This window comes from Sminthopsis crassicaudata, chromosome 2, assembly GCF_048593235.1.
Source record: "Sminthopsis crassicaudata isolate SCR6 chromosome 2, ASM4859323v1, whole genome shotgun sequence".
Classification (NCBI taxonomy): domain Eukaryota; kingdom Metazoa; phylum Chordata; class Mammalia; order Dasyuromorphia; family Dasyuridae; genus Sminthopsis; species Sminthopsis crassicaudata.
Genome location: NC_133618.1, coordinates 52,490,256 through 52,517,832, shown reverse-complemented (window position 1 = coordinate 52,517,832; position 27,577 = coordinate 52,490,256). Strand labels below are relative to the sequence as shown.

General features: G+C 38.9%; 2 protein-coding genes across 6 annotated transcripts in view; both read right to left on the bottom strand.

The window, feature by feature from the left end:
- The window catches only part of LOC141554412 (uncharacterized), an 11,001-nt gene extending 10,182 nt beyond the window's left edge, over positions 1-819 (bottom strand). For both annotated transcript variants that reach the window (XM_074286277.1, XM_074286278.1), the window contains exon 1: positions 747-819. In XM_074286277.1, coding sequence (XP_074142378.1) covers positions 747-751 — 5 coding nt within the window. In that variant the 5' untranslated portion in view covers positions 752-819. The remainder of the gene's footprint in view (positions 1-746) is intronic.
- Positions 820-3,893: 3,074 nt separating this feature from the next.
- Positions 3,894-26,128, bottom strand: C2H16orf95 (chromosome 2 C16orf95 homolog). 4 transcript variants are annotated; one of them, XM_074286273.1, is made up of 9 exons: positions 25,865-26,119; positions 24,276-24,443; positions 20,873-20,918; positions 19,809-19,860; positions 16,063-16,212; positions 12,721-12,867; positions 10,569-10,605; positions 6,137-6,362; positions 3,894-4,147 (listed from the first exon to the last, which is right to left on the bottom strand). In XM_074286273.1, the coding sequence occupies exons 2-9, from the start codon at positions 24,301-24,303 to the stop codon at positions 4,129-4,131; spliced, it is 705 nt and encodes a 234-aa protein (XP_074142374.1). In that variant the 5' UTR covers positions 24,304-24,443; positions 25,865-26,119; the 3' UTR covers positions 3,894-4,128. The 4 variants fall into 4 exon arrangements, with proteins under 4 accessions (XP_074142374.1, XP_074142375.1, XP_074142376.1 ...); XM_074286274.1 differs by lacking the exon at positions 25,865-26,119 and adding an exon at positions 24,619-24,715; XM_074286275.1 differs by lacking the exon at positions 12,721-12,867 and having other exon boundaries at positions 25,865-26,128.
- Positions 26,129-27,577: the final 1,449 nt, after the last annotated feature.

Sequence of the window (27,577 nt, the reverse complement as noted above, 5' to 3'; positions counted from 1 at the left end):
ATACAAAGAACTGAGGACACAAAAAGAGGCAAAAGACTTTACCTACCAGGAATTCTCATCTTAATGGATCCTCTGAGATATGATGAAAAAGCATTAGCCCCAGAATTAATGAGTTTAAATCCTTCCTCTGACAGTTACCTTTCTGACCTTGAGCAAGGTCATGAAAATAATGGTCACTACTTGACCACATTGTTTGCCCTTCTTTGTATCTTCAGCACTTAGTGCCTAATACATGGTACATGCTCAATAAATAGTTTTTGATGGAAACTCCCCTAGTCTTTTCCTCACTTATAAAATCGGAAAGGTGAACTAGATGACCTTTAAGGTCATTTAGAATTCTCGATCCTATGAGCCCCAAGTTCCAGACCCATCTAAGCCACTAAACACATACACGACTGTTTGAATCAATTCCCTTCCTCTAGTTCTCAGTTTTCTCATGTATAAAATTAGGAATTTGGAAAGGTTAATTCATCTGCCAAGCAATTATGAAGCACTACTTCTGTACAGAGCAGTATGCCAGGCTCAGGAGGAAGAACAAAGTTTAGAGATGTTCACTAAGGTCCCTTTCTGATTCCTTTTAATAATTAAAGATGGAGGAAAACAAACTCAAAGAATTGACTCAAAGACCTGAGGACTAAAGGGTTCCTGGGCTTTAGGGAAGAAATGTGCTAATGTTGGCATTGAGGGATCACCATCCGGACTTGGATGGAACACGTCTTCTGGATTAGAAAGAGAAGACCCCTTACCTCATTTGGGGGACAGGACCTGTGTGATTTTCACAGAGTAACTTGTGGTTCCCACATTAAGACAAGGAGAAATACATCACAATCATTAAGTCATAGAACACTGAATCATAGAATCAACTGAGTCATAGAAAGGAATAGCCAGAGGTCAATTGGTACATCCCTCTGCCTCAAAGGGGCTCTATGATCCATAGAAGAGACTCCACATGGTTTGGACTAGAAAGAGTACCAGAAAGAAAGCAGCGGGTCTGAGATGAAGCTGCCTCTGGCACAACCCATGCAATCTAGGGCAAAACCTCTCTGACTGTGGTAGTTGGCATAGATCAGGGCTTCCTCATCTAGATTCTGCAGACTCCCAAGTGTTATGGGGTGAATTTCAAGGAATTTATGAACTTAGATGGGAAAAAGTTACATCTTTATTTTCACTCATTTCTAACTGAAATTTAGCCTTTTTTCATCATAATTAAAAGCAATAACAACAAAGGTTATTTTTGTATGTGATCCATAAGCCCCACCATTCCACCAAAGGGACTCGTGACCTGGGTGATTTTTAAGGTTCCTTCCAGCTTAAAATACTGTGATTCTGACATGACATCCCTGGGATCCCTGGTTATTCCAAAGAGAAAGTTCTATGAAGTCTGAGACAGTGGCTAGCAATAGGAAATGTGTGATTTGCTGATAATTTTTTTCCTAGGAGTCTCCCATATCCCACTAATGGGATGTATTCCGCCCCCGTTCAGCTTAATCTTTGAGAATCTGTCTCTTCACATCCAGAGGATCCTTCAGGTTCCTTTAGAGATCAGAACAACGGGACTGAGAATGAGGAAATGGAAGGGAAAAAATTGCTTCATGTGGCCAACCAAAAAGTACAAGCCACAAGATCTATAAATATTAAAAATTACTATTTGTTTGTTTGTTTGTTTATGGGCCCAAGCAAAAAGTACAAGCATAAATACTAGACATTGCTATTTATTTATTGTTTACTATCAACAAGGAAGCCTTGCTGCCTTGATAACTGCTTTTAGCCAAACAACCTGCTTCTGTGAGACTCATGATGTTTGTATTGCAAGTACTTTGGAGAGACTGGAATATGTGTAGACATTCTGTAACTGGTTCTAATTGGCTAACTGTGTAATAAAAAGGTGGTTCTTTGATTAAATGTGGAGTTTATTCTCAAAGTCCCATCAGCCTTGGCCCACGTCTTTTGACAGTTCTTGATTCAGCAGCTTTCTTGGGATTTATTTGTTCGAGGTGTCTGGTGAGAATACAAGGGGAGAAGTCTTGGAAGCTTCTCTCTTCTGAAGCCATGGTACCCCACTTGCTTGTTGGCTTCTGTGCTTGTTTTTTTCTTTTTTAAGTGAAGGAGATTAATCTGGAAGTCAGGAGAGCGTACCACGAGAATCTTGACGTCAGAGTCCAGGTCACGTTTTTGTGGTCAGTCCAACATCATTGAACCAAGGAGCAAGGAGTGAATTTTGGGAGGCACATTCTGGACCCGGGTCAACAGAAGCTGAGATGGGTATTTATCTGGCAGTCTAGACACATCTACATATAAAATTGGAGGGACTAGTGTTATGTAGGAACTGGGTTATTGGGAGGAAATATTCTATATTTGTTCTTGCTCTATCTTCTAAGTAAAGGCCCCTTTGTGAAAGCTAATTGAATGGTTAAATGGAACTGGAACCCCAATTGTTGGCCCAAAAGCCATAAATTCTAAACTCCAGTGAAGCTGGACCAGTTGTGACTGCCCAAAGAAACTCTATGCTTCCTTGACTACCAGAGTAATGGTAATTTGGACCCAATATCCCCACCCTCTCTCCTTGTCTTCCCATGTCAAATTCTTCCCCATGCTTTAAAGCCCAACTCAAATGTGCCCTTCTCCAAGAATCCCCCCTTGATCAATGACATCCTTCCCCCACACACCTCTCCTGTCTTTCATTCTGTACTCTCTCTTGTATCTAAGATGTAATTCTAGGGCAAAAGGAAAGGGAGCTATTCATGGAGTGACACAGTGAAAGAAATGGAAGCCAATAGGGAAGAGCCAAGGTGGACACTATACCTAGCTCCACAGACAGGCTCTGAGATACAGCAAGGAATACACTCTGATTCCCCACCAGAGCCACTCATCATTAAAACTATAACAGAGAATTTCCAATAAAGAACTGATGTTATATTAATAGAAAACTACCCCACAAAACCTAATGCAAATCAGTGGAGTGGTCAACCACTGAAAAAAGAAGATATTCTCTGAATTAGTTAATAAAGTGAATTCAGGGACCCAAGAAATTTAATTCTTAACTTGCCACTGCAAGCAGGTGGTCCAAAAAAGGGGCAATGCTGGTCTACAGATCCCTTAAGCTTTAGCACATCTGCATCCTGGAAGCTGGAGCCATGCCAGTCAAAACTGGAAAGTAAGTACCAAACCTCATCTGTCTATACTTCATGCTTCCCCCAGATAATGGGCAAGAAAACAAGAATTTATTAAGTATCTATTATATGCTTTTTATAAACATCATCTCATTTGATCTTTATAATCCTGGGAGACATACTATTATTATCCCCATTTTACAATTGAAGAAACTGAGGCAGATGGAGCTTAAGCGACTTTTCCGAGGTCACAGAGCTAGTGAACATCTAGTGAATTTGGACTTAGGTCTGACTGACTCAAAGTCTTTCTTTCAACATATTGTGTGGCTTGTCTAGCTTCTAATATAATATGTATTATATATTCTGGAGAGACTCTGATAGACAAAAATCTAAACATCTCTAGGGTGAAGCAGAAAGTTAGTTCTTTAGTTTATCAAAATAATTACCAGGCAATTCTTTCCTTTTAATGATCTGCTCCATGAAAAGGTAAAAATTATTCAATTTACACACAATTTTTGAGGAATATTTCTAATGAGTAAGATTAGGTTCCTTTTTATGGCGGTGACCAAAAGTCTTGGTTGCCATCTTGGTATAGGAGAACTTAAGCCCTTCAGATTTCAGTTTCCTGATCTGCAAAATGAGGGGACTGGACTGCATTCCAAAATATTTATGAACCATGTAGAGAGCCAGTCTGCCAATCAACCATGGGGAAGGGACAACAAGTCACAGTAGTCCCTTCTTTAAGGGAAGAAAATCAAAGGTGAATTCAATAAGGAATCACAGTTTCATCAAATAATATTTATCATCAGCAATAATAATAGAACATCCACAATCAATGCCTACAAATATACAATAAATAGCCACCCTAATAATGACTACTAAAATGGAATCTGTATTGAATTTGAGAGTGAAGAATTACTCTAAAAATAGTCCACTTCATGCCTCTTCAGGATCTTGTTCTGCTTTTTGAAAAATTCCTGATTATTACTGATGTTAAATTAGGACTCAGCATCTGGACTCAGCATCTGAAGAAGAAGCTAGGGAACAAGGAGAAAGGCATAGATTACCCACTCTTTGTCAAACCCAAACAATACTTCCTTGTCCCACCAGCTCAGGAGCCTGTCCTCTCACAATGTCAGGGATGGACTGAGTGCTTGCCCAGCTGAGTTTGATCAGATGAGTCCCCAAGCTCCCCAGGCAGGGAATCAGGAAGGCTTCTCACTGAGGGTTCAGAAAGGATACTCCTATGGGTCCTCCCACAGCACTTACTGTTGTACTAATACAATAAATGCACTTATCATGGAATACTGTGTATTACAGATATTATGTCTCTTTCCTACTAGCTTGTAAACTTCATGAAGGTGAGAATTGGGTCTTTTTTCTCCTTTCCCTCATACATTGTCCTGAATCCAGAGGGAACATGATACAGATTGAAGAGTATTGATTTAGAGGTGGAAGGGACATCCAGTCCAAATCCTTCATTTGATAAATACAAAAAACTGAAGCAACCTTGCCTGGGATCACACAGCTTCTAGGATACAATTTGAAATTCAAGTGTTTGTGATGGCAAATCTAATGTTCACATCTTTATACCTCACTAATTAGTTAGGTGATACTAGGCAAGTCACATCGCCTCTCTGGGAAATTAGGACCTAATTCCCAGGGTTGATGTGAGGATCAAAAAAAATTAATTGTAAAGTATGTAGCATAGTACCTGGTACATAGTAGGTATTTAATGAATGTTTATTCTCTTCCCTGCCCCCTTTACTATCTCTTTGTTGATTTTAGACTTTTTCAATGTATGATTTAATTTTGCCAAAATGATATTTTCCTTTGGTTATGGGGTGTTGACTCTCTGGAAAAGAAAGATCTAATTGGGAAATATAGGTGTTATAAAAACAAAAGATATCAATAAGTATTTATAAATAAATGATAATAACATTCATATTAAATGAATGAGGTGATAGTGATTAGTCTCAATTTTTAAACAAGCATTTATTAAGTCCTTATTGTGGCAACATAGGACAACAAAGACAAAAATGCTAATGACCTTTCTCTTGAGAAGCTCATGAAATATAAAACAAATTAGTATCAAATAATCGTAAGAAGAAATTCCAAACTAGCTGTTGAAAAAGGCTCCCATAGAAGATGGAACCTATCCTGAGTCTCCCAGAAAGCTTACACTTCTAAGAGGTGGAAGAAAGGTGGGAGAGAAACAGTACATGATATCTGGGGAGTGAGCGAGTTGGGGGGTGTGGCCTTGTGGGCCAGTCTGGCTGAGCCAGAGAGTTTGGGAAGGATTTGCAAAGGAAGGAATAAAAAAGTAAGTCTTCCTGGCCAGGAAATGGGTAGCTCTTAGATATTTCAGCAGGATCTATTTTATCTGGGGCTATCTACAAGGTAAGGATTCAGAAAGTCAGGGAGCCTCTTTACCCCACGTGCAAAGAACTTCGAGTTTCTTCACTTTAGTTAAAATAAGGGGCTTCATCTCCAGTCACAGAGCAGACAACTGTCACTTTCCCTTTTCTCCTGGTCCCAAGTTACCTTTCCAGATGTATTACATAGGACTCTCTATGTTCTCAATGATCTAGCTAAAATGACCTCCTTGCAATTCCTCCCATAGGACATTCCGTCTTCCACTTCCACACCTTTACTCAAAATATTTAACATGTATTGGTCAACCTGCCATCTGGGGGAAGGGGTGGGGGGAAGGAGGGGAAAAATTGGAACAAAAAGCTTGGCAATTGTCAATGTTGAAAAATTGCCCATGCATATAACTTGTAAATAAAAAGCTATAAGAAAAAAATTTTTAAAGCTTATTGGTGAATTAATTGGTGGAGATTACTTTAAATCAGATAACTTTCTAACAATGACTGAACTTCCATAGGGAAGTAGCAGGATTGGGAGGAAGAATGGCAGGAAATGGAATGAAGGGGAAAGAGTGGAAAAATATCCAAGTTAAGATGGGTGAGATTTCCCTGCTGCCCTCTCTAGCCTTCTCCTCTCCCTTTAGCCCATTTACTCACCGAAAAACTGAGACCACGATCATTACAAGACCGTAAAAAGAGCCAATGACAAGCCCAGGAGAAAGGAAAAACAGCCCGTTGCTCTCCTGCTCCTGCTCCTCCTCCAGGACCTGAGGCGCAGTCACTTGTAGCTGAGCCTGAATCATCTGCCACCTGTGGAGTCGCTCATCATTGCAACAGATGCGCCATTGGTGGTAGAAGATCCGGAAGCCCCCGGAGATACAGCCTGTCGTGCAGACAAAAGGAAGCAATTTCCCCAAAAAGTAGAAGATCGGGGTCCCCAGGCAAGGGGATGAGGGGCCCAAGAACTTCCCAACAGCAGATGGCATTTCTCGATTCACTAGGTAGGTCCACACCCAGCCCAGGATAGATGCTCATGTACCCCATTATTATTATCATTGTTAGCCCTAATGGGAGAAAAACTGTCTTCTCTCATCCCCTGAACCAACCCTAAAGACATGCTCCCATTGGCTATATCTCTTCCTCACCTGGTCTCCTGCCTGATTCCATCACAGAATCACAAGCTTAGCGAAGGATGGGACCAAAAAGACCATTGAGTCCAATCCTTTTATTCTAAAGATAAGAAACATTGTAAGCATTTAAGAAATGCTTATTGGTGGATTGATTGGTGGAGATTACTTTAAATCAGATAGTTTTGTAACAATGATTGAACTTCCAGAGGAAAGTATCAGGGCTGGGAAGAGGAATGGCAGGGAGTGGAATGAAAGGGAAAGGATGGGAGAACATCCAAGAGAAGATGGATGAGACCTCCCTGCATCCCTCTCTTTTTATTGGGGGTTCAATACTTTTACTCTAAAGATAAGGGAGCTTTACCCACAGAGAAGTTCATCAATTCACTAAGCGAGAAAGCATCTGAGATGGTATCTGGCCCATAGCCCTCCCGACTCCAAGTCAGGAAGCTCTGGCCTCAGGACACAACTGCCTCTTCCTCGATCCAAGCAAAGAATTTCATGGCTGTATCCCCCAGCACCTAGCACAAAGGCCTGAACATAGCTGGGACATTTTATATATATATAGTTGTTGATAAAATTGAATAATAACTTCTCTGGACCTCAATTTCCTCATCTTTAAAATGGAATAAATAATTCTTATACTTCCAACTTCACAAGGTTGTAGCAAGGACATCACTATAGAAATTATTTTTTTAAATTTCATAGACATAGTCACTCGGGGAGATAGATGGATAGAAAGGATTCAAGACTTATATATCCCCTTCCCCTCTCCAGTAGAGAGGAGGAAGCTTTCTCTTTTTTTCTTTCTTTTCTTTCTTTCTCCCTTCTTTCCTTTCTTTCTTACTCTTTTCCTCTCTGTTTTTACAGGATGAAGTAGCTGGCATATAACAGATACTTAATAAGTCAATCAATCATTGAATATGTATTAAGAACTACTATATGTCAACCTGCTTGCTGACCTGAATTGAAACAAAAGAAACCTTGGAGATTTTATTATTATTAGAGATTATATAATGCCATTCCTTCATTTTGTAATTTTATATCTAAAGAAGCTAAATCCTAGCAAGGTCCATGGTAACACAAGGAAATGTAAAAGAGAGAGAGAGAGAGAGAGAGAGAGAGAGAGAGAGAGAGAGAGAGAGAGACAAAGAAACAGAAACAGATAGACAGATGGAAAGACAGAAAAATAGAGATAGAAAAAGGAAGAAAGGAAGAATAGAGAAAGAAAGGAAAGAATAAAGAGAGGGAGGGAGACATAGAAAGAGAAAGACAGAGAAAACATTTCTGTAACACTTTACAATTTACAAAGGACTTTCTTCTGGAAAACCTTTTAAAAGTAGGATAATATAGGTAGGTAAATTAGAATAATAGTAGTAGAGAATAATAATAAAGTAGATCTTAACAGGCCCATTTTACAGATGAAGAAACTGAGAAGTGAAGTAATAAAGCAAAAATAATCCAGCTAGTAAACAGAACTGGGCCTAGAGCTTAGGTTTCTTAGTTTGTATAACACTTGGCTAAAAAGGTTATAGTCAAAAGAAAGAATCTATAAACTAGAAGCAGTTTAAGATGTGGTATAAAGTACTTTTTTGCCAATGGAGATGCTTTTAAGACCTTTCAATTATCAAGATTTATTCATTTATTTCTTCCCGTGTTTAGCTGAGCATGGGGGCAGCTAGCTAGCTCAGTGAATAGAGCACTGGGCTTAGAATCAGGAAAACCTGAGTTCAAATCCAGCCTCAGACACTTACTAGCTGTGCGACCCTGGGCAAGTCACTTAATCCTGTTTACCTTCATCCACTGGAGAAAGAAATGACAAACCCCTCCAGTATCTTTGCCATGAAAACCTTGTGACTGGTATGATCCATGAAGTCACGAAGAGTCAGACAGGACATCCTGAGGAGTTAAGTCCTCTCATTTCTCCTGTCTCCTGAACAAAGTCTGAAATTCGCTGAACAAAATTAACTCTTTGGCAAGCCTGTTTGTCCTTGTAGCATTGAAACTGAGACCCAGTGTGTTGTCCCTTCGTTGTGAAGGAAGCTCCCCCAGTTCAACTGGCCCTAGAGCTGGGCCTTGAAAAACTGACAAGAATCCAGCCAGCTCAAGGGAGAGAAAGCTCCCAGAAAAAGAAGGCATATTTATTAGGGAAAAGAAACAGAGACCAGAATTAGAGAAATAAGGCAGGAGAAGCATCATTGCAGAGAGAAAGCAGTAGATCAGACCCACCTACAGGAAAGGGAGGCACAATAAATGCAGACTAGGTGCCTTGGAAAGAGATCTATATATTCACATTCCACCTCCTCCTCCTCCACCTCCAGGAAAGAAAGAGCCAAGGCTTAAAGAGGAATAAGAATGCATCCTTTTGCTGGTACTGTGAGTCACGTGGACCCTAGTGGTCTCTTGGGTATTACTAGTGGACAATTTCTCCTGCTTGTTTATGAGCTTAGGTACCACACTATGCCTTTTCTGTCGACCTGAATAAAATATGTCCTATATTTAAAGTCTTGTTATGCTTAGTACTGAGTTAGCAGGAAGACTAAAGGCCCTTTCGTTCCCCTTTTCTGTAGAGACCTTGCCAGGAGTCAAATTCCATTGTTCTCTAGGGGAAAAGGCAGAAGGGGCATGAACTAAAAGAGTTTTGTTAGAGAAGGCTTCGAGATTGAACCCCATCTGTATGAGAGAACCTCAAGGGCCTCAGTTCTTGACCACAGATTACATGTATACGGTCAAGCCAGGTCAACTTGCATAATTTGTCCATAATGAAGCTAAATGCCATCTGTCTCTATTCCCACATGCTGAGACTCCTTTTCACCCCATCTTTTCCAGACTGAAAACATACCCGCTGCCAAAAGGCCTCTAAGGGTGTGTTCAAAATTCATGAAAAATTAAGGCATCCAAAAGTAGTACATAAGAAAAGAGCAGAACAAATTAGAAAACTATTTGGGGGCCACATTTTTCCCCATCAAGCTGAAGCAAATAGTCAATTCATTGAGAGCAGGAACCAAGTGGCAGACATATAATAAATACTAGTAAATTTATTGGATAGATGGACATTTGGATGGATGAATGGATGGATGGATAGGTGCATAGATTGAAAGAGGGAGGGATAAATGGATGGATGAATGAGGGGGAGGATTCCACAGTAAGTAAAATTCTAACATCCTTCCCATTCAATTAAATTCAAATATTTATCATACCACTGCTATGTGTAAAACACAGTGCTAAATCTTAAGAATGCAATCATAGAAATTAAAAACTGTCCCTGAAGGATCTGAGTTCAAATTTGACTTCAGACACTTAATACTTCCTAGTTGTGTGACCCTGGGCAAGTCACTAAACCCTAATTACCTCAGCAAAAAATAAAATAAAAAAACTGCCCCTAGCCTGAATAAGCTTGCATTGATGAGGAAAGATATAATATGTAAAAATAAATAAATAAATAAGTGAACAGGAAAACATAAGAGTCTCTAAGGAACCATCAATAGCTATTTGGATCAGGAAAAGTTTTCCATAGGGAATGACAACTGAGCTTGAAGGGAGCTGAGGATTCCAAGAGGCAGAAATAAGGAAGGAGTTCATTCTACTTGGTCCAGTGGATACAGCATTAGACTTAGAGTTGGGAGGATTTGAGTTCAAATCTGGTCTCAGAAATTTACTAATTGTATGATTCTGAGCAAGTCATTTAACTTCTGTTTATCTCAGTTTCCCCATCTGTAAAATGGGGGGATAATAAAGTACTTACCTTCTAGGCTTTGTTGTGAGAATCAAATAAGATAATAGCTGTAAAGTGCTTTGCAAACCTTAAAGCATTATATAAATGCTAGTCATTTTTACCATTACTATTATTATTATGAAAGGGAATCAGGGGATTCCTGTGCAAATGCAAAAATGAAACACAGAAAGCTGAGTTCTTTCCATCAGTGGTTGAGAGAGCAGGTAGGAAAGCAGGTTTCACTTACTTTTGGTCCATATGAAATCTGGTGTGGTCTTATGGGTCTAAAAGAGGAAAATAAATGGGAAAAAAATTTATATTGCACCTGTTGTGTACCAGAAACTAGTCTAAGTACTTTATAGTTATTTCATTGAATCCTCTTAATAGTCCTGAACAATAAGTGCTCCTTTTACAGTTGTGGAAATAGAAGCAGCTGTTAAGTGACTTCCAGGGCCACCCAGCTAGTAAGTATCTGAGACTGGATCTGAAATCTTGACATCAGGCCTAGGACCCTATCCACTGCACTACCTGGCCGATTGAAACTTGGTCTAATATAAACTCATCAAGTGATAGATCCATAAGGAAAGGATGGTCCCCTACAAGTTGAGAATTTAGAATCTCAGGAAATGTAGAATGGTAACAGAGCACAGATCAACTACTTCTGCAAGAGGGAGCTTCTGGTTATAATTTGCTTTAATCCTTGAAGCAGAATGAGACCTATTTTCCCTAGTCATAGGAGGGAACAAGAGATGCTCTGAAAATTTCATGATAGAATTGGCAAAGAAAAGCACTATGATTCCTCCAGACATTCAGGGAGAATGGAAGGCTAAGTACTAAACAGACTCCCTCTGTTCTAAGGCTACCATCTCTTAAAGCTGGCAGAGAGATGGTACAGCGGACAACAGCCGGTCCTAGAATCAGGAGGACCTGAGTTAAATCTGCCCTCAGACACTAGATGCTTACTAACTGGATGACTCTGGGTAAATCACTCAATCCCAATTGCCACGAAGGAAAGGCTGGAAAAAAATTAGAAGTATAAAAAACAGAGCATGGCAAACTGAGATGGTGACACTGGGCCCCAGTCTCATGTATGTGGTAAAGAATCAAAAGAGCAGAAGTACCACTGATGCAGCAACCAAGTTCTTAAGCCATATCATGGCACATAGGATCATATATTTAAAGATGAGAGAGAGTTTAGGAGTTGTCCAGTCTAATTTTTACACATAAGGAAACTGAGCCACAGAAAGACACAAAATCACTCATGTACTAAGTGCCCAAGGCACGATTTGAACCCAGGGCTTCCCTGACCACAAGTTCAAAATATTAACTAGTATACCATGCTATGTGTCTCAAGAAAAAAAAAAAAAGGGAAGATTCTTTCTTTTTATCTAAACCTCTCCATATAATCAGCACATAAACTTCAAAATCACCTCATCAATGAAGATGCTTCTTAGAGAAAATAAGATCCCCAAAGTGGGAGAAGGGACCTTCGAACACATATTAGACCATAGAACACTAAATATAAAATGTCAGAGCTAGAAAGGACTTAGAAGTATCCAAACTTTTAAATTTATACAGACCTCTCAGTATATGTTACTTTGAATGTACTCCTTCATATATGAGGGTTTTATTATTTATTTATAGAGTATATACATCTACTACTAAATGATTCCTTCTAACCATTCCAAGACTTCCTTGGGGTGATCTGGGGAACAGAGGGCAAGTATACTGGGGTGGGAAAGAGAAATTTTCCCAGAAGCACTTGCAGCTACTCCTGTAGGTGAGATTCAACATTTAGGTCATATTATTATTATTATTAGGTCATATCATATTAATAGCCCAGACAGAAGGGAGGAGATTGGTAATTATAAGGCAGCAAGAGGGGGAAAGCAAGGGAATGTTGAGGTGTAGTGGGTGAAGAAGGGTCAGTATGGTTCTGTTAGAGATGTTTCATGACTGGTCACGGTGACACAGATAAAGACCTATACCTAGGACATGAGAATCTAAAATATTAGAGTCAAAGGACCCCAAACTTTTAATTTTCCATTCTCTCTCCTTCATCTATGTCTTACCTTCTTTAGGACTTTATGAAAACATTACTTGGGAAAGGAGAAGACCATTAAGTGTCCCCCAGCTCTCCAAGGGTAAGTCAACTATGAAAAATTGTTTCATGGTGGTTGTCTCCTCCAATGTTCTGCTTTCTAAACTTCACTCCAATCTACTGGGGAATTAGGAGCAATTCAATGCTTTATCCTCCACTAGCTGCCTAATTCCCAAATTCTGCAGCTACTTTCCTCACCAGCTCACCATGGTCTCCATTACTATCCATTGTCCAAGTCCAACATCCTGCCCTCACTCTGCCCCCCATGCAACTCTCAGGTTAAAACAAAGTCTTTTACCTTCCCTGGGAACCTGACAGATCGAGGCACCCAATAAGGGAATGTAGCAAGGTCTCTTGGAACAGGGAGTTGCCCCCCAAAGGTGTGACAGGCACAGGTACAAGTCCTGGGACTTTTTGGGTAACACGATTGAAATTTTTTCCGGACCTATTTGAGTTGAAAAAAAAAACATTTAAAGGAATTGTTTATGACATGAAAGAAGAGAAAGACTATAAAAGACAACTAAGTTAAAACAAAAAAACAAACAAACAAATCTGAGGAGCCTCCAGTCCATTTTTTTCTTTTTTGGGGGAAAATTTGTTCCAAGTCGCACAGGTCAAAATTGCAGTACTGTGAATTGAACCCAGGTCTTTGTGGACATAAAATATGGTATCCTGGTCACTGTAAAACTCAGAATTACCAAGTGTGGGACAGTACAAAGAGCACTGAGGGCAAAAAAACATAGATACAAAGTCCTGACTCTGATGACTATCCACTAAATAATACCGTAGTGCTCAGAGCACATTGAACGCTCATCTCCCCGAGTTCAAATCTGCCCTCAGATAATTACCAACTGTGTGGCCCTAAGCAAGTCACTTAACTCTGTTTACCTCAGTTTCCTCATCTGTAAAATGAGCTGGAGAAGGAAATGGCAAATCAGTCTAGTATCTTTGTCAAGAAAACCCTAAATGGAGTCACAAAGAGTCAGATGTGACTGCAATAAATGAATAACACCAACAATGTGCAAAATACCATATGGTGAGTATTAGGGACACAAAGACAAAACAAAAATGTTTGGAAAGAAACAAACATTTATTAAGCACCTATGTGCCAGACTCTCTGCTAAGCACTTTACAAATACTACCTCATTTGTCTCTTATAATAACCCTAAGATGTAAGTGCTCTTATTATCCCTCAGCTTTGACAGCTGAGTAAACTGAGGCAAAATGATTTACCGATGGTCACACTTAGTTAAATGTCTGATACAGCATTCAAACTCAGTGTTCTTAATTACAGGTTCAGTGCTCTAACTACTGCCCTACCTAGTAACATCAAGAAGCTTAAATAAAGACTTCCAGGGATTGTGAGTTGATAACTTCAACTTCACCACCTTTGTTGTCAGGAAGGGTGAATCTATTCCAACCTGTAGAGTTTTAATCAGGAAGACTTTCAATCAACTGATTCTTACATTTTTTAACATAGGCAATTATAGGAATTTTTTTGGTTTGGTTTGGCTAAATATTACAAGAGTTTTGTTTTTATTTTTTCTAGCAAGCACAGGGGGTAAGAGAGAGAGAGACAATAAAGTTTGTTACTTAATTTCAAAGAAATTCTAATGGAATTAAAGCTAGAAAGTCTACATAGCATGAGAGGAAGAGCACAAGGTTTGCGGCCAGTAGGTCCCAGATCTTCTTTTAGAAACCACGCAAGATTGGACAAAATCACTTAACATTCTTTAATGTCATTTCATATCCTGTTTCCTCATCTGTAAGATGAATCTCTGCCTAGTTGGCAAGGATATTAACTTGATCATAGATTTAGAGTTGGAAAGGATTTTATAAAATATGCAGAATACCCCTTCATTTAATTGTGAGTTTAGAATAAGAAAGTGGATCTGAAAGAGTTTTGAAAATCACAGAACTCTTTGAAAATGTAAGAAGAAATTATGAACTCCTTTTCACTCATTCTATAATTTCAGTCAAACTGGACCAGTCACTGCACCCTAATCTTGTCTTGCCTTTGCATATTCTCAAAGGCAAGCAGTCCTTCATGTCCCAGGAAAGTACTTCCTCTTATTTCCACTGACTGAAATCCTTTTCTTCCTTCAAGACCCAGCTCAAGTGCCACCTCCTCCTTGAAGTCCATCCTAATCCTTCCAAGTGCAAATGTCCTTCTCTTTCTGAGTGGAGCCTTATGTTGGAATAGTCCTTTGTCCCTAACATCCATTGTGACATCCCTTACATGTGTGCACGTTTCATCCCCCTTCTCAGATCGTAAGCTAGTTCCTTGAGAGATGGGACCTTGTGAGTCTGTTTTTTACCTTTGTACCCTCAGCACCTAGCACAGTGTCTTGCCTGTATTTCTGGTGTAGCCCATACCTGTTACTTCAACCATGAAGGAAATTACCAGCTTAGATCAACAACTATTCTACAGCAGTTAGCTTTAGAGATTTGTTTGAGTCAGTGATGGCTCGCCAACTTTCTTAGGGTTATGAAAGTAGTAAAAGTGTCGAAGAAAGAACTTGAAGTGAATACTTGCTGGATCCCAGGCTGTCTCTACAACCACTATAACCTGATGAATTCCATACCTTGAATGTAGTAAGAACTTTATTAAAGCTTTGTTTCAATATACTGAAGAACATGACCCCCACATAAAGTCATAGCATGTAACAGACCCTAAGGGACACTCAGAACTTTCCACACATTTTCTTTCCAGACCCAACTAGGAAGATTCCAGACAACTTCAGACTGGAAGCAAACCTTTAGCAAAGAAAATCTCAGTATCCAAATTTCCAGGTCACCTAAGCAAAAAGGAAGAGGATTTAGCATTTCTTCCTATCTCTTTAGACCTCTCATATTTCTCCAAATAGGAATTACTTACAAGAGATAAAGCAGTTTTAGTCATCCATATGGTTTGGGCCTAATGAACTACCTAAATGAGCTAACAGCAGAAAAAGCTGACCCCTATAGCCCATGATGAATCTCTCAGCATCATCCCTATCTCCACCTCCCACCCTGCTCTTCTAACAGGCTATGCAAGCCAATCCAGCAGTTTACAATGAGGGAGAGACAGGGACAAGAGGGAGAGAATGCAAAATAAGAAACTTGTTCAGTCTGGAAAAACAGCATGGCACTAATCTGTGCTGCAATATCCAGAAAAAAATGAGGAAAGGAAATACAAATAACACAAGACTAGTCTGTATTCACCAAAAACAGTAGGAGGGACTGGAATTATATGTCCTGGAGAGCAAAGGAGTTCAATTTGCAACCCAAGATGACATGTTTGGCAAAGATGAAACTAACCATTAGTGAAAAAGATGTATGTTCAATAAAAATTTCCTATCTCTACCAACCCTGGTCATCATCACTACCGTTTGCACTTAGGATCATTAATCATATTTACAAACTTATTTCTAGATCTGGAAGGAACGTCTGAGTCTATCTGATAACACTTCTCTCTCTCTTCACAAATGAAGAAACTAAGGTCCAGGTAAATTAAATGATTTGACCAATGTTATAGGTTATAAATTCAGAAATTTTTAACCTAAATCTTCTGCCTCTAGATTTTGTCTTCTTTTTAGTAACCTTGCCTCTTACTTCTACAATCACCTCAACCACATTTTCTCTATTTCTAGTCACCTACCAGCTTCTGGGGTCTCAGGGACCGAGGGACCCAGTAAGGGAGGTTTGCTTCATCCCTGGGCACAGGTAAGAAGCCTCCAAAGTTGAGCTGTCGAGAGGAACACTGACAACACGGTGGCACTTGGTAAAAACTATCATTGTTTGAGTCATCCTGGTTGAGCCAAGAAAAGAGAAAGACATGAAGATGGGGTCAGATATGGATCTTAAATCCTAATCTTGGCCAGAACAGAAAACCAATCTGGACCATGAAGCTAAATTCAACCAACAAGAGAAACAGACAGTCTCTGTAGTGATGGATGTTGTGTTGAGTCACACTGAAACTCATTCATACAAAGGCGAACACATGAGCCATAGCTAATATTTTAAGGTAACTTTATCTCCAATATTCCCCACCTGAATTCTTCTCTCTAGCTATACTGAATTACTCTCCGTTTGTCCCCACAAAATCCATATTGTGCTTTCTCATATACTCTTTCCTCACTTTCATCTCTTAGATTCCCTGGATCAGTTCCATTACAGATGACCTTTCCCATTCCACCCTCCACCTCACCCCCAGCTTTATACTTTTGGTTAGCAATATGAAAATACTAGAAGTCCAAGACTTCAGGGACCCAAGAGAAATCTTTTGAAAGTTAATTATCAGGGGCAGCTAGGTGGCGCAGTGGATAGAGCACCAGCCTTGAATTCAGAAGGACCCGAGTTCAAATCTGGTCTCAGACACTTAACACTTCCTAGCTGTGTGACCCTGGGCAAGTCACTTAACCCTGGCCTCAAAAAAAAAAAAAAATAAAAATAAAAATTAAAAAAAAGAAAGTTAATTATCAGGGGCAGCTAGGTGGCGCAGGGGATAGAGCACCAGCCTTGAATTCAGGAGGACCAAGTTCAAATCTGGTTTCAGACACTTAACACTTCCTAGTTGTGTGACCCTGGGCAAGTCACTTAACCCCAGCCTCAGAGGAAAAAAAAAAAAAAAAGTTAATTATCAGAGAAAAAAAAGAATTAGTGTTTTGTACAAGAAGAAAATAAACCCAGTGTACAAATTTCATATCAGCAACATGATAAATGATGGATATTGTATTACAAGTCATTGTTTTTTTAAGGTCTTCAATTTCATTCTTGCTAATAATTTTGCTATCCAGAGAAAAAAAAGAATTAGTGTTTTGTACAAGAAGAAAATAAACCCAGTGTACAAATTTCATATCAGCAACATGATAAATGATGGATATTGTATTACAAGTCATTGTTTTTTTAAGGTCTTCAATTTCATTCTTGCTAATAATTTTGCTATCAGCTGTAATGACAACAGATTAGGTAATTTGTTTGTTGGCATAAGAAATTTGTCAGAGAAAGGACAGTTTTATTGGATCCCAATGTCCATATTATCTATCCATCAATTAATCTTTTAACTATAATCAACATGGTGACCTATTGGCACCAGAGTTGCCAATAACTTAGGGTTATTTTTTTAAATTGTTTTTCAACATCTTAAAAGTGTTTCACCATTTAAAAAAAAAAAAACATGATAAGGTTATTCTAATAGCCATCTGCCAGCTTAAATTTTGTTTTATATGAAATTATAGCTTATTATAGCTATTGTAGACACACACATATATACAAACATCCACAGTCATATTTATGTATATATTTATATATGTACAATATATATGTCTAATATACAAACTTGTATATGTGTATATGTGTTTAATGTCTTATGGTGTGTACATACATATATATACATGTGTACATTATTATGAAAATATTTCAAGGATTCTTTCAGAATATCCTCTGTGAATATGTATTTATGCACATACATGCATGTTTTGTCCCCATAGTTAGGATGTAAACTCCTTGAGAGCAAGCATTGTTTCACTTTTGCCTTTCTATCCCCAGAATCTAGCATAATGCCTGGCATAGAAGAGGTGTTTAATAAATGCTTACTAATTGGTTCCCACTTTTAGCCTATCACACACAACTTCTCCCTCCCTAGAAGGCTGTCCTCAAGACCCAGTGGCACAATATAGTTGAAAGAATATGGGTACTAGCTCTAAAGACTTTTGCTTACTATTAATCCAATTAATACTTCAATCCAATTAAATACTTAGTAAGCACCTACTGTGTGCAAGTTACTATGCCAGTTACTGGAGGAAAAAAAGAAAAAAGTGTTTTTAGGACTCACCATACTACAGAGTTTAAATTTTACTCTGGAAATACAATGTAAACATAAGCAAATACAAAGTAACAGGACTAATCACAAAATAATAACTGCATCAGGAAAGGCTCCATGTAAAATGAGCCTGACTTACGTTCTAAAAGAAGCTAAGGACTCTAGGAGGAGGTGCTGAGGCAAAAAACAGATACTCCAGCTATGGGGGCTACTGGTGCAAATGGAGATGGAAGATGGAATGTCATGTTATTTTAACTAGAATGGAGTTTGGAAATGGAAATAATATAGCATAAAACTAGAAAGGTATAAGGGAGCCAAATTGATGAAGGTCTTGAATGCCAAACTAAGAAATGTGTATCTAATACTAGGGACAATAAAGATCTAGGAAGCCATAGAATGATGGTGAAGAGGGCAAAAAGGAGGAAGTAATATGGTCAGTTCTTGTGTCTTAGGAATATTAATTTGACAGCTATATGGAGGATAGAATAGGGAAAAAGTCAGAAGGCAGGAAGACCAATTAAGCTATTAATTCAGACAAAATACAATGAACTCAAGGAAAAGCTGTGTACGATGAAGGAATAGATGTAGTGAAACTGTGGGGATATGATGGACAATATTCAGTGACTGATTGGCAGGAGAGGTGAGTAAGCAGAAAGAGTCAAGATGTTTCCAAATTTGTGCATGCTCGTAACTGGAAGAGTAATGGTATTCTCAAACAGAAATTGTGATGTTTGAAGGCACTATGGATCTTAGTGGGAATACAGTGAGTTCTGTTTGGGGCATGTTGACTTCAAGGTCCCCATGTGACATCCAAATGACTCTCAGTCACAGAGATTTCTCCTCTTTTTTGGAACCAGCATGGCACAGTGTAAAGAACATTCACTAGCTCTCTAGTCAGAGGACACCTGAGCTCAAAATGCACCTCTGACACTGATGAAGCAAGTAATCTTGAACAAATCATTTAATGTCTCTCTGTCTCAATTTCTTCATCTGTAAAATGAAGAGGGTGAGCTGGATGACCTCTAAGTTCCTCCTTCCAGCTCCAATGAAATCTATGATCCTATGCAATTCTCATAGGACAGCCTAGGACATTCTTTGGGCAATTAATCAAAGGCTTGGACTGATTGTTTCAGGTTATCATGCTTGTTGATTGACTAACTAAAGACAGGGGCATCTCCTCCCCATCTCTCTCTCTTTTCTCTCTCTCTCTCCCCTTTCTCCCTCTCCCTCTCCCTCTCTCAATAATGCTGTAGTATTACTGAGTATTGCTTTTCACAAAAGGAAGATTAAATAACTATTTAGAGGCCCATTCATTCCTCCTCCCTTCAGCTGAAGATTATGCCCTTACCTTCCCCTCAAAAAAATTCCCAAAAGCAGTTGCATCCTGAACTATTAGCAGTCAGCAGTTGCATCCTGAACTATTAGCAGTCTGATTGAATCATGGAGGTCTGAGTCAGTGAACAGATACTGAAGAAATATACAGATGGTTTTGACATTTTTTTTCCTTGAAGGGCCCAAATTCCCTGATGGAAGACAGAATCAGGATTGAGATGAGTTAACCCCTTTTCCTTTTTCTCCCTCACCTTAAAGTCTATGGATTTCACTTCTGACTTCAAGTTTCGAGGTTCCTTTTTCCTAGATAAGAACAAAAGGAAGTCCTTAGAACATATAAGGTTTCTTATGTCAGGGGATGCTGAATGCAGGAAGTTAGGACAATAGGCTTAAGGAGGCTCACCTAAGAGGCCGGAGTATGCAGTCCAGCAACTAGGCCCCAACAGGACCTCCTTCTGAGTCCAAAATGTCAAGGAGAAGATCAGAGGCTGGGAGTAGTGCCTGTGTGTGAGTGTGTGGAGGCAAAGTTGTGAGCTTGTGTGTGTACATGAGTGTGTGTGTGTGTGTGTGTGTGTGTGTGTGTGTGTGTGTGTGTGATCCAGATGTGAATATAGCATTTGAGTGTGACCATTTGGGGAAGAGATTCTTAACCTATTTTTATATCATGGATGCCTTTGGTAATTTGGGAAAACTATGAACTCCTCAGAATAATGTTTGTGGATTGTTTTGTATAATAGTATTTTATTTTTCCAAATAAATGCAAAAATAGCTTTCAACATAAAAATAACATTTCAACATCAACATGCAAAACCTTGTGTTCCAAATGTTTCTCTCTCTCACCCTTCCCTAAAGATAGCAAGCAATCCATTATAGGTAAAACATGCAATTCTTCTAAATATACAGAATAATGTTTAAAAAAAAAATAGGATTACAAAGGAAACCAATTATGTTGAAACATAACCATCAAAAAAATTGCTTTTTTCCCCCCAAAGACCCCAGGCTAAAAACTTCACTTAGAGGAAAAGTTATTTGGTATTCCAACGAGAAATTGGTGCTAGGTTTACTTCAACAGAACTGGATTCCAATACCAGTCCTTCTGAATTCCTCCCTGTGCATGCACATTGGCTTCAGTGAGCTTATATAAGATGAAGGAGTTCAAATACATGATCTTCTCAGGCTCTTTTGACTAAATCTTATGACTTCATATTCTAAATTCCTGCACATATGTATGCACTTACACACATACACATGTGCACGTTCACATACATGCATGTATATAACACTTTGCTATGATGGACAAAAGAAAGCTACCTACCAAATTATGGACCTGTTGTCACGATCCCAATCTGGCTGTCTCTGTTCTGGAAAAGAAAAAGGAAGAAAGAATGTTGTCCCATTCTCTCCTCTAGTAACATAGGAGGTGAGGATAAGGGGTTATGGGAATGAACATTTCACAAGAGATGAAATGGTGACTTTAGGGAAAGTTTGTATTTCTTAAGAACTTCAGGGATTTAAAAATAAATAATCACCACTTAGCAGTTGAAATCAGAAAAACCCCATAAAGTCAATAACATGTTACTTTTATGTTACTACTCAAAAGTCCTAATCCTTTTCTCTTTCTTTTCAGGACAAGAATTCTTAACTTCAGATCCATGAACTTGTTTTAATAACTGCCTTTTAAATGAATTTGTTTTCTTTGAAATCCTCTGTATTCTATTTTATGATTTATTTTAATAAAATTCTTTGCATTTAATTTCATTATTTATTTATTATCTTAATAAAAACCTCTATTTATTTTATTATTATTTATTATTTATCTTCATTTCATTTTGTTGTTTTACCTTAATTAAAACCTCTACTTTATTATATTATTACTATTTATTATTTATCTTAATAAAATTCTCTGCATCTCATTTTATTATTTATTATTTACCTTAAGAAAAATTTCTACTTTATTTTATCATTATTATTTGTTATTCCTCTTAATGACATGCTCTGTCTTTTATTTTATTCATTTAATACATTTTATGCACTTAAACATATGATTATGCAAAAAGGTTCACTACCATAGGGTCTAGGACACAAACAAGGTTAAAAATGAGAGATCTGCAGTTAAAAAGAATTTTTCTTCTTGAAAAAGAATTCATCTAGTCCAATGCTTTTTTTTTTTTTTTTTTTTTTTTAACAAATGAAGCTGAGGTACAAATTCACAGCACTCATTCAAGCAAAGGCAGGATTTGGACCTACATCCTAGAGCCCAGGGCTTCTTAATTTTTTTCCATTTGTGACCCCTTTTCACCCAAGAAAATTTCATGTGATTCTGCCACTGTTTCTCTCTTCATCTCCTTTTTTCTCTAAAATTTGGATTATTGAACAAATTTAAGAAATAAGGATATTTCCATATAATCTAAGTAAACTGAAGGTGTGCCCACTATTTTAGCCAGATCTCCAAAGACATGATTTTTTTTTTAATTTCTTTTTTTTTTCCCTCTTGAGGCTGGGGTTAAGTGACTTGCCCAGGGTCACACAGCAAGGAAGTGTCAAGTGTCTGAGATCAACTTTGAACTCCGATCCTCCTGAATTCAGGGCTGGTGCTCTATCCACTGCGCCACCTAGCTGCCCCCAAAGACATGATTTTAAGCAAGCCTAAATATTTGCCCAAGTTGGAAATCTCAATCTTTATATGCTTTGAAAAAATAAAATTAAGAATTTTGCCATAAATCCATAGGTACATATAACTACGTTCTGACTTTCTACTTTCTTTTAATATACCACAACAAAAATTTGTCAGATTTCCAATTCTTATAATATACAATTCTTGGAGGAAGGTTTTTCCCCATTTATTAGCATATTATATTGAGATTTTCATTATGATTTTAAGTGCAAAAGATAACATTTGCAAGACAAACTATAATTTGCCCAAACTCTATTGGATAGCTCTAAGTCTACCCAGTCATGCCTAAATGTGTTAATTGTCAGTGCCCTACAGAGATATTTTCCTTGGAATAGTTAGAAGTGCTCCACTTTTGTATTTGCCTACAATCTCTGGGCTTCCCTTTTCTCAACAATAAAATAAGGGTTTAGACTAGAGAATCTCTGAAGCGGTAGCTCTCAAAGTATGTTCTGGGATGCACCTGAAGGTTCTGTAACAAGTTAAAACTGTTCAATACTGGGCCATTTAAATTTCTAGGATGGTAAATATTCATAGACATAACCTGCATAAACCAAAATTCAGGGGTGGTCTTCAATAATTTTAAAAATCTTAAAGACTCCTGAGATCAAAAAGTTTGAGAACCATTGCTCTAACATACCTCCTACTCTAAAATTCTACATCAAGGCCTTTTAATGAATGGAGCAGTTAAGATGGCACAGTGGATAGAGTGCCAAGCCAGAAGTCAGGAAACCCTGAATTCAAATCCAACTTTCAACACTATTGTGTGATCCCAGATAAGTTAACCTTATTTGCCTCAGTTTCCTCGTCTGTAAAATGAGCTGGAGAAGGAAATGACAAAACACTCCAAGTTTTTCCTTTGCCAAGGAAACCTCAACTGGGGTCAAGAAAAAGTGACACAAAATGAGTGAATAACTTGTAAGTGAGATAGACATAATTAGGGTATATTAGTTTCAGTAAAATCTTAAACCGTGATGTTTCAGGGGATATACCATCTTATTATTTTATGTAAAGCACAGTTCCAATTGACCCCCATTGAAATAAGCCAGTTCAACTTCCCCAGTCATGTGGGAAGGTTAGATGCAACCATCCTCACTCTCCATGCCCTCTAACTTTGTTTGGAAATGGCTCCAAATTCCCAAGGGACTTGGTGGTTTTCGGAGTTCAGTTTTCTCGGTCATAATGCCCTATACTTATTCTCAGTGTTCCAAAAGAACAAACAAGCTTAGCTAAGAAGCCACCCCTCTATTCCACTTTGACCACAACTTTGGGGTCATTTCCTCAAATGAGGATAAATGATAGACTGACTAAGGTCCATTCCAGTTCTCCCACTCTATAAATCTATTAGTCTCTATGTGTTGCAATAATCACACTAAGAAGTAAGATCTCCTAAGCATAAAAAGCCAAAGAAAATCTCCCATGGATAAATCTTCCACTGTAAACTTATTGCTCTTAATATGTTTGGTCTTTTATTTTTTTCCTAACAGAACTCCTCCTAGACATCTGGTATTTTTCTAATATCCTCTTCCTGTCACCCTGGCTGGCCACTAGATGTCTACAGACTGCCTGCTTGATTGCTTAAGTGACTAATGGACTGGACCCTTTCTACCCCTGACTATGTCTTCAGGAACTAAGTCACCAAGCTCCAAAGAGCAAGGAGGAATGGAAGACAGTAGACTAGAGCAGACCAGAAGACAGGAAACCTGGATTCTGTACACAGCTAACTTAGCTGTGTGAGCCTGACCAAGTCACCTCTCTTTCTGTGGAAAATTAAGACAATAGTTTAAGTCATCTCTAAGGTCCCTTCAGTTTTGAAATTCTTTGACTCTAGTGGACAATCCGTCTTTCCCATGTCGATCCAGGATATCTTACTTTGAGAGTGCAAACTTGACCTGCCAATGGGAAATGTAAAATGGAAAAGCATCTCCCATCTCTCCATCAGAAGAATATTTGGTCTTTTCAAAAGTTGGCCAATCTCAGGGCTGACATCTTCCAACAAAATCTCTAATCAGACCACAAGCCATTTTTGCTGGTCTGGAATACTTACCCTTAGGTCTTGAAAACACTGGTTTCATCCTTGCCTCCTCTTCACCCTGAGATCTGCTGCTTTTGGTCAGGCCTAGTGAGCTCGGACATTCCTTCCTAGGGCCTCTCTTCTGGTAGGTCTAGATTCGTCTGCTTCTCAGTCTCTTGAATTCCTTCTCCTCCTGAGAATCTGTTGGGTAACATTTCATCATCAGTCACCATCATTATTTTAATCACCAAGTACCCTTATTACAAGTGTACCAACACTTTAAAAGAAGGGAATGTCATTTGAAAACATCTCTCCTAACTCTCTCTCCTGCAGTCACCGACACATTATCAGGTATGAGAAGGCTGTGAGATCCCACCTGATCCGAATCCCCCATGGCCCTTTACATCATATAGGAAAGACACATTCCCTACACTCTAAGAATTTATATTCTCATAGAATCTTAGAATCTTTGAAACATGGAGGAGAAAGAACCCCCAGAGGTCATTTTATCTAGTCCCCTGCCTCTAAGCAGGCTATGTCTAAAGCATTTTGGCCATGTAGCATATAATCTTGTTGTTTCCGTGTATTCTGCTCTTTTCACTTAGCATTAATTCATGTACATCTCTCCAGGCCTTTCTGAAATCATCCTGCTGGTCATTTCTTATAGAACAATAATATTCTATTATCTTCATTCATATACCATAGCTTATTCAACTATTCTCCAATTGATGGGCATCCACTCAGTTTCCAGTTTCTTGCCACTACAAAAAGGGCTGCCACAAACCTTCTTGCACATACAGGTCCCTTTCCCTTCTTTAAGATCTCTTTGGGCTATAGGCCCAAGAGAAACACAGTATGGACAGTTTGATAACTTTCTGAGCACAGTTCCAAATTGCTCTCCAGAATGGCTGGATCCATTCACAATTCCACCAACAATGTATTTGTGTCCTAGTTTTCCTACATTCATCATTATCTTTTCCTGTCATCTTAGCCAATCTGAGATCACTCTCATTTCTCTTCCCAAGTTTTCCTCTACCTCTCTCATTTGATTTTAAACATGCTTTTTGAGCTCTTTCATGGCCTGAGACCAATTCATTTTTTGGAGGCTTTGGATATAAGAGTTTTAGCTTTGTTGGTTTCTAAGTTTGTGTTTTGATCTTTCTTGTCACTACAGAAATCTTCTATGGTTGACATTTTTCCCATTGTTTACTCATTTTTCAGTCTGTTTCTTGACTTTTAACTTTTTGCTAAAGTGGGGTTTTGCTTCCAGAGTGGAAGGTGCACTGGATCAATCTTCAGGGATTGTGTGCAGCTGTTTTTAGAGCTATGTCAAGGGACCTGTTAGTTTCCAGTTATTCCAAGTGGATGTAACCTAAGGAGAAGTATATTAATTACTTTCTTAATCTGTGTTCTGCTTTGTGAACTGTGGTTTTTCGGCCCTGGAACTGTGATGAGGGTGCCCACTCCACTGTGGCCCCAAACTCTGGTGTGCTAGTGTTCCTTCTTGCCCTGTGATCCAGGACTGTGACCCAGATCAGGAGTATGGGTAAAGTAACAGTCCTGCCCCCAGTGCCAGCAAAGAGACCCCTGTAATCTCCTGATTAATCGTTGGACCCCCTTACCATCTGGCCTGAAAGTTCTGGAAGTAGTCAGCGCTGCTGCTGTTGCTGCGGATGCTGATGATGATTCAATCACTCCCAAAGTCTGCCCTTTTTCTCCTACATCTTGGCTCCACCCTCCCACTCTTTTTTCGTTTAACAGGAGCCTCCAATCAGTAGCAATTGAAGTCTCCTTCCTTTATGGATTCCCAAATATTCCCTTAACATTGCATGAGGCACTAGTACACATAGCTTAACGATTAACCATGGGTTTAATGGTGTAATGATTTAGGAAAAACTTAAACACAAAACTTCCAAACATTAAAGACATAGTCTCAAAGAACCGTAGGATTCCTCTTTATTCCCTGGAACTGAAGAATCCAAAAGTGGTTGAATAAGCAAGCAATATGATAAGCTTCTCTTCCCCCCTCCCCACCATTCTAAATAGAAGAATTCCATACTTCTTTCTGTAGGATAGAATAAAGTTCTTTACCTACAGATACCTACTGTCCATGGCAGGTGATAGAGTGATCTAAAATCAGGAAGAAATGAGTTCAAATCTAGCTTCAGATTCTTCCTAGTTATGTGACACTGGACAAGGCATTTAACCTCAGCCTCAGTTTTCCTAATCTGTAAAATGGTAATAAAATAGCTCTTCCCTCTCAGAGTTCTTGTGATGACATAAATGAGATAATATTTACAAAATGATTTGTAAACTACTCAGTTACCACATCACCCCATTTTCCTCTCTGCAACACCCATATATATATGCACATGTGTGTATATGTGTATGTGTATATGTGTGTATGCGTGTATTTATATGTCCTTAGGTGATGTGCTCCATCTATGTGTGCTCTCTATAAGGGAATATTTGGGAATCCATAAGGGAAGGAGACTTCAATTACTACTGATTGGAGGCTCCTGTTAAAAGAAAGAGTGGGAGGGTGGAGCTAAGATGTAGGAGAAAAAGAGCAGACTTGGGGAGTGATTGAATCAGGAGCAGCAGCAGCGGCTACTTCCAGAATTTTCAACCCAGATGTAAGGGGATCAAAATTTTTCTCCCTCCTTTCCTTCCCTCCCTCCTCTCTAAGACAGCAAGCCTTTTGATACAGGTTAAACGAGTACATTAGGATCTTATATTCTGATGGGGGAAATAATATGCACACATCTTGTTGTTCAGTTGTTTCCAACTCTTTGTGACTCCATGGGGGTTTTCTTAGTGGGGATACTAGTATGGTTTACCATTTTCTTCTCTAGCTCATTTTCAGATGGGGAAACTGAGGCAGACAGGGTAAAGTGACCTACCCAGGGTCACACAGCTAGGAAGTGTCTGAGGCTGAATTTGAACTCAGGAAATTCTTGACTCCAGGCCTGGCATACTGTGTAATATGGCATTCCCTAGCTTTCCTTGTGCAAATATAAGAATGCATATCAAACAAATGCAATATTGGGAGGGACAAAAGCAGGTGGAATCAGGAAAAGCTCATGCAGCAGATACTTACTTAAGGTAAGTGTTGGAGATTCCAAGAGGTGGAGGGAGAAAATTCATTCCTAGGATTCCTAGGACAGTCAGCACAAAGGCATGAACATGGCAGGGGAAGCACCCTGTGAGATGAAAAGCACTTTTGCTGGATCTTAGGGTTTGCAGAGGGGAGATGTGCAAGAAGGCTGGAAAGGTGGGAAGAGATCAGGTGCTGAAGCATTTTCCCTGCTACACTGAGGTCATCAGGAAGCCAG